The 7,903-nt window shown below is 34.8% G+C and overlaps 1 protein-coding gene across 1 annotated transcript; it reads right to left on the bottom strand.

Annotated features, from left to right (window-relative positions):
* Positions 1–1,101: 1,101 nt before the first annotated feature.
* On the bottom strand, positions 1,102–7,431 carry LOC111985951 (putative tRNA pseudouridine synthase). The gene is given in 9 exon segments (XM_065770307.1): positions 1,102–1,792; positions 3,237–3,314; positions 3,316–3,431; positions 3,434–3,539; positions 3,542–3,679; positions 5,639–5,783; positions 6,363–6,469; positions 6,829–6,859; positions 7,421–7,431. Coding segments are annotated over 9 exon segments (1,161 nt in total). The 3' UTR covers positions 1,102–1,363.
* Between the last annotated feature and the right edge of the window lie 472 nt (positions 7,432–7,903).

Here is a 7,903-nt window from a genome sequence, read left to right as displayed (position 1 = left end):
TTGGCGCCGTGATCGCGATCTTGGCGCGATCGAGAGGGCGGTGCGATCGAGAGGGCTGCGCGATCGGTGACGAAGGAGGCGACGAGATCGGAGACGAAGTAGGCGACGAGATCAAGGACGAAGGAGGCGACGGCGACGAGGATGGCGATCTGACCGGCGAGGACGTGCTTCAGGTGGAGTGCGCCTGGGCTCACCGTTTCTTCCTTCCTCTCTCTCTTCGTGCTCTGTTTCTAATTTCCGGAAATTAGATTTGAAGTGAAAATGAAGGGGAATCGTTTCAGCCTTGACCACTGTCAACGGAATTAATTTCCGGAAAATGCGTTTTCCGTGCGCAACAAACATCCGGAAATGGTGAAAAGCATTTCCGGAAATGCTTTTCACCCGATTCAAACGCAGCCTTAGTTCTTTAGCTTGTTTGTTGTTCACATTGTGAAATTCCCCGTTACTCTAATTTCACATACTGGAACAAATATTTCTGACACTAGTCATTCTGCAACAGATTCAAGATGCGATATTCGCACACGAGCCACTGAGCAAACGCTCCAAAGCACAGGCCATAGGTCAAACCTACTGCCAGTCAAGCTCAAAATAGTAGGCCTGACAAGGCCACAGAATTAAAGCCCAACTGAACACTAGCTGAAGCAGATCAGGGACTGAAAGTAACTGAGGAAAAAAAAAGTTGCACCTCCAATAACCAAGCCTGGAAAGTGAAAACCCTGGTAGGAACTAGGAAGACAATTATGCTTTAGTAATCACAAAGCATCAACACTAACCAACATTAATAATAATAATATAATAAAATAATAATAAATATAGAAAAATCATCATAACTGAATGACAAAAAGAAATGGATCCTGTCAAGGAATATCCGAGAAAAAAGTTGAACTCAGTTTTTTTTTTTTTTTTTTTTTTTTTTTTTTTTTTTTTTTTTTTTTTTTTTTTTCTGTCACAAGTTCATCTGTAAGACAAGACTGATGACTGAAGGGTGATATTTCTCTCAAACTTTAGCTCCCCAAAAAAAAAAAAAAAATCATTAGTAATAGTTTTTCTTCCTATGCAGGTCTGAGAGATAATTGCATTGGTCCTTTGACTGATAGATCATGTTATGAAGGCACTTTCCTCATTTAGTCAAACATTAAGGGCACATCAGCATTCTGCAGATCATTGAGTTTCGACAAATGACAGAAACAGTCTTCAAGAATTGATGTGGCAACCTTCAAGACATAATGTGTACATATGTATATATAACGAGGATGCTAACTGCTAAAACGTTTTAGCCAAAATCATTTATAAATAAACCAGGTAACAAAATTCTAGTAAAACTAATTTGACAATCAAGTTTTATTAGCAATTTACCTTTGTCTCATTGATTTATCACTGATGCAACATTGCCACTACTCTGAAACTTTTCCTTCCATAATTTCCAAGCTTTCCTGACGTCGTTTATTTGTACATCTGGAATGCTTGTATGTTCATCCAATTTTTCAACCCAATCCTTCCAAGGAGAACCCGTAGGGTCCAAGAACTTTGAAACTTCAGGCAACATAACAGATGTGTAGAACTCATCAACCACCTTCAAAATTTCTTCTGATTCAACCATTGTTAGCATTTCAGGCCTCTTCACATCTCCCGGTTTGTTTCTGAGAGTGAAACTGTTTCCCCTCAAAATCAAAACTTCAGATGGGGCAAGTGGTAGAACAATACGTGAGAACTTGGTAAGTGACAATGTTAGAATATCTCTGGGGAGTAAGTTGCGCTTTACTGCAACCGCTGTGCCAATCATTTTGCGGATCTATTAAAATGGATAATAAATAATGTTAAAAGATTGGAATGTATTAGTAAAAATAATGGGATTACATAAGCCTTCTTTACTGTAAATTTCTTCACTGGGTACAAGACAACCAAACCATAGCTATTAACATACTCTAAAGGCCTCATGAATACTCAGAACTTCAAATTCTGTCTGAACTATAGTACAATCGACTGAATAAAACAAGCAGAGGAAAAAGAATCTGAAACATGCAGTCCTCAAACATGTAAATAGGATAGGGAAAGGTTTTTACACAATATCTAATCATTACTGGATGCTGGGATATCACTTAGGTCAGAGAAACCATGCATTACGGATGTCTAGAATGGTAATTTACAGAACAGAATGATTCAATACAGCACATATCAAGCTCCCTCTTGTGTGTGTGTGCGCGTGAGAGAGAGAGAGAGAGAGAGAGAGAGCTATATTATGTCTAGATAGATACCAAGAAAGAAAAACACAAATATTTAAGTAATGAGAATTTCAACATAACATTATTTATTCTATTTTTGTACACTTTCATAATAACAAAATGGAGGAAAGAGCTGAAAATTGTAGATTATAGAATCATAGATGGCAAATCAGTGGGAAGAGCAGTGGGCAATGGAGATGCTAAAAGGAGACTCAAAGGCTCTGTCTCTTACCTCTAGATCTCCTCATGATGGATCAGTCAACACATGGTGTCATCAGCAGTGTTGTTAATAGTGGTGGGGGTTAGAAGAAATAATCTGTATTTTTATTTATTTTTATTTTTTATTTTTTTCATTATTGGTAAGTTACACTCACCCAGTCAATATTGAACCCATACCCTTGCCATTTACCTTGCAACTAAAAGGAGACGAAGTGTCATTTGACCTAGAGCCCATTGGCAGGCTACAGAGACAAGAGAGACGAATAAGTCAAGGAAGCAAAAGGCTGAATCCCTAGAATGAGAAAGGAATATATATATATATATAAGTGGTATAAATCTTTTGGGCTCTCCCCCACGGAATGATTTGAGTAGGAAAACAATGAATTCTCTATGTATGAGAGAAATTTTGACTTTAAGGTAATGCATGTAAACTAATTACTGAAAACTCTTGTCCTTAGAAATGGGCAAATCCTCCCTTAGAAGTTACTATCACAAACCCCAAGGTAGCATAATCAACTAGGGGCCATGCCTCATGAAGCAGAGGTCACTAGTTCGAATTTCCTCTTCCCCTCTCCTTGGGGTGAAAACTCCTTATTATTATTGTATTCTCATAAAAACTACAATAACAATAACAATAAGTTACTATGACCTAAATTGCACCCAAATGTAACTAAAGTAAGAATTATGTCTAAACTTGTTTGTGCTTCCATATCTAAATTCTTTAAGTGTAAATGTAGAAAAAATGGGATAGAAAAAAAATTAAATATTTTCCATCAGTTATATTGGAAAACTTACTTGATGTAACATGAAAGACTCTCCCCATATGGAAACCTCAATGTAAGCAAATCCAAGTGAATTCTCCAGCTTTCCACAAAGAACAGCAAGAGATCTTTCTGAAGTGGGAAGCACTTATCCTGTCCATATCATCAGGTTCATGGAGCCACCTAGCACGAACTAAATTGGTATTGTGACCATTCTTATGCTTATCGAAGTGTTAGCTAGATTTTCCTGAGAAATACTGGATTCTGAAGAATTTTTGCTCATCTTCTCAACATCTAATGCAATCGCCCCATCAATTACAACATCTTCTTCTCCATCACTTCCTCAAACTCAGAGGCTGATGCCTCACCAGATGACTTTGCTCTACTAGGAACACTGCCATTTCCAAGTGATCGTTTTGCAGGAAACTGCTTCCTGTACTTGGACCGTATTGTATAATTGTGGAAAGGATGTTCTCCCTATAAACAAAATACCCAAAAATATAAATTTCAGTCTACAAGTGACCTCTAGAATAATGAAATGGACAGCATCTATGGACCATAAGTAGAAGAAACTATTCTCCATTAAGGCCCGAGCAACAAGGCAAAAAAAAAAAAAAAANAGAGAGAGAGAGAGAGAGAGAGAGGAGAGAGAGAGAGAAGAGAGAGAGAGAGAGAGAGAGAGAAGGATCAAATCTAGTCACTTAAATCTGATGAAAAGCAACAGAGAGAGAATATTGAGCCTAACAAACAATCCATTATCCATATTCTTTAGAGGTTAAACAAAAGAAGATAATCCATTAGATGAAGAAAATAGTAAGTAAACAAGGATCACATGTTGAAAATCTTGTGTTTTTTTTTTCAAGCTCATTCCAAGTCCTTGGCAAGCATAACTAGCAAGTTTATATCAATAAAGCTTAAGCTTGAATCATTTATCTTCAAGCTTATGTTCATGAGCTGGTTTATAAACTGGGGAAAAAAATGCATGAGCTTGGCTCATCTACAAAATGGAACTTGAAATAAAGCTCGGACTTGGCTTATTACATCTCAGCCATATCTTTCTTAACAAATAGCAATTGAAATGATAGAACCTACTATAGAGCTTCATTGAGCCACAGCTTATCAAATCTTCTAAAAAGTAGATGGTGAATGTTGCTCAGCAAAAAGAAGATAGTAGCTGTTGCTTAGTATCAGTTTAATTCAGATTTCTATTTAAGTGGTATAAATCTTTTGGGCTCTCCCCCACGGAATGATTTGAGTAGGAAAACAATGAATTCTCTATGTATGAGAGAAATTTTGACTTTAAGGTATGCATGTAAACTAATTACTGAAAACTCTTGTCCTTAGAAATGGGCAAATCCTCCCTTAGAAGTTACTATCACAAACCCAAGGGTAGCATAATCAACTAGGGGCCATGCCTCATGAAGCAGAGGTCATAGTTCGAATTTCCTCTTCCCTCTCCTTGGGGTGAAAACTCCTTATTTATTATTGTATTCTCAATAAAAACTACAATAACAATAACAATAAGTTACTATGACCTAAATTGCACCCAAATGTAACTAAAGTAAGAATTATGTCTAAACTTGTTTGTGCTTCCATATCTAAATTCTTTAAGTGTATGTAGAAAAAATGGGATAGAAAAAAAATTAAATATTTTCCATCAGTTATATTGGAAAACTTACTTGATGTAACATGAAAGACTCTCCCCATATGGAAACCTCAATGTAAGCAAATCCAAGTGAATCTCCAGCTTTCCACAAGAACAGCAAGAGATCTTTCTGAAGTGGGAAGCACTTATCCTGTCCATATCATCAGGTTCATGGAGCCACCTAGCACGAACTAAATTGGTATTGTGACCATTCTTATGCTTATCCAAGTGTTAGCTAGATTTAACAAGGCAAAAAAAAAAAAAAAAATGATAGAGAACTAGCCTTCTGTAAGGGGTTCTAAAAGAAGGTTTAAACAAGTCCTAGATCAACCAAAACCCAATAATAAAGAAGAGAAAGCAATGATATATTATTCCTCCCAATTCATCATAGCTTCTTTTTTGCATCAAAAAGTGTAAACACCATATCAATCATATGAGACGATGTCAAACTATGCTAAAAGCATGCCAGCATGCTTATGAGAAAAATGTAGAGTGAAGAAACTAACTCGAGAGGCTGATCCAGGATTGTGTCAATATGAGGTAATGCAAAATTGAGCATTCCCCCACAAGAAAGCCAAAATGTAGAGAACAAATTTTTGATTTATTTACTTATGAGCTATGAGCACGTAAAACTTCAGAAAACAACTTTAATGGCTGAAAACTGCTGAAAACAACTTTAGTTCATGCAATATTGAAAATTTCATTAGTATGTATCCTTGATAATATTTTACATTACTAAAAGATAATTTTTACATTGCTTAAGGTGAAAAAGAAAGACAAGTTCCCTATACCTCAAAGGAATTTAATATATCCTTGAAGTCCGATATATGATAATCAGCTTCAGCTCTGCCAAAGTAACTTTTGATTCCAATAATTTCAGCAGGAAGGAGATAAGAATACTTCCGAAGATTACACTCCCTTCTAGGATCAAAGCTCCTAAAACATAAAAGCATATCTAAATCAAAAAATTATAAGAAATAACGGGAGAGCAGCATAGACTTGTGGAATCAGAACTTCATAACAAGAGCCAGTCTACAAGTTACAGACTTTTAGGTAAATTAAAACAGTTAACCTCTTCTGTATTCTTTTCTCAAACCATGAGCAAATGCAATTCAGACAATAAAGCAAACGCTTCAAGAGCTTATCAATCATAAGTCAACAATCTGACCTTCATCTAATCATGTAGTATAATAACATTTGAGAAATTTTGTTTATACTAAATGATCTCTCTTTCTGCTGAAGTATGACTATGAACCATAATTTAAAGGCAAAATTGTGACAAACAGGAAGATTGAGCCAAAGTAATTCAGGAAGCAAATACAATTAATTACTTAATGAAATAATCTTAACCCAATTCATGTATGCAACAAGTCAAATAAAGTAGCATTTTCCCCCCCAAGTAAATGGAGCACGTACTCCCATTGCTACTACATCATCAAGATATCAGACATTATCCATTCTTAACATTAAAGTTCATGGGATTTTCTCTTATGAAGAAAAACTGCAGGGTCTCACCTCTGTGATGGTAAAACGCAAAAGACTTTATAAGAAAATAGGAGAAAGAATGAAGAAATGAACAAGCAGAGAGAGAGAGTTGAGAGAAAAGGATGATAAGATTTTCTCTAATTGATCAGATAATGAATCTGTACACAAACTATGCATATATACATCTCTGAACCTAAACCCCCAAAACAGAGGCCTAACTAACTAACAGAATCAAGTAAATCAGTTACAACACGTGTAAAAAAAAAAAAAAAAAAAAAAAGAAGAAGAAGAAGACATAGCTAATATAAAATCAAAATCAAATATGAATAGCCAAAATGAAATTTTAAAATATAAAAGCCTAAAATAAAAATAACTTCAAATTTTATGGATTAAAAGTATATTTTAATCTAAGAAAAAATGCTCAAGCTCTCCTAAGGGACTAGAGTATTCAGGTTCAATATGTTGTTGTAGTCTTGTGGATATTTCTCTTTCTAACCTCATAATTACTTATACGCCTATTGTGACTCCTAATACAAGAGTCAAAATAAGAAAAGCATCAATATAATTCCATAGACCCCTTTTAAAGATTCCACTTTGTAAGAAATATTGATATCTTGTACTTCCCTCATATCAATTATCATTTTAACGATTGATTTCTCCTATCTATGCTACCTATTATTGTCATAATATCAGCCAAAAACTCCATTACCTGATCCCTTAAGACCTAAAGTCTTAACTCGACCTATGGGTTCCAGTTAACTCAATTGGTAAAATCTCTGATGGTTGTATAAGAGATCTAGAGTTCAATTCCTGCCATGATAAAGAGATATTATCAAAAGCGGATGCTATAAGTTGAAACTCTCTCAAAAAAAAAAAAAAAAAGTCTCAACTCGACCCAATTTATTTCAACACTAAAAACCTATTCCAATTTAATCCCTAAAACGTAGTTCAACCCATGGCGTGAAGCCTAGCCTAACTCTAAACTAAAAACCCAAGTCCCAAGCCTATGTATGGTCCGAAAACAAGCTCTGTCCATCTAGTTGATTTCAAACCCGATTTGATTAAAGCCCAATCTGATCCAATGTTACCGCAAATCCATATCTGCCCACACTTAAACCCATCAAGCTGAAGACACTTTAAGAGTAAACCCAATCCAAACAAGCCCAAGCACATTTCATACATTTAGGTTAAAAAAAAAAAAAAAGAGCTAAATTACAAATTTCCCCCTTTAAATTTGCTTAAAATGCAATTCAGTCTTTTGATTTCGTTTTCATTCAATTAAGTCCTCTAACTTTCAATTTTATTAATTGATCCTTCTATTAGTCTTTAACTATTAAGGAGCTCCCAAAATGATGTAGATTTGTATTAAACAAAGTTAAAACTTAATGGTGCATTTCTAATGAAAACGAACAGAAAAATTGAAGTGAATAAAATTGAAATTTAAAAGACTAAATAAAAATTAAATTAAAATTAGAGTACTAAATTAAATTTTAAGGAAAATTAAATAATGCAAATTTTAATTTAGCCACAAAAAAAAAAAAAAAAAAAAAAAAAAAAAAAAAAAAATTGTA

The sequence above is a fragment of the Quercus suber genome, unplaced genomic scaffold, assembly GCF_002906115.3.
Source record: "Quercus suber isolate HL8 unplaced genomic scaffold, Cork oak 2.0 scaffold_29, whole genome shotgun sequence".
NCBI lineage: Eukaryota > Viridiplantae > Streptophyta > Magnoliopsida > Fagales > Fagaceae > Quercus > Quercus suber.
The sequence above is the reverse complement of the archived record's forward strand: the minus strand, read 5'-3'. Positions and strand labels throughout refer to the sequence as shown.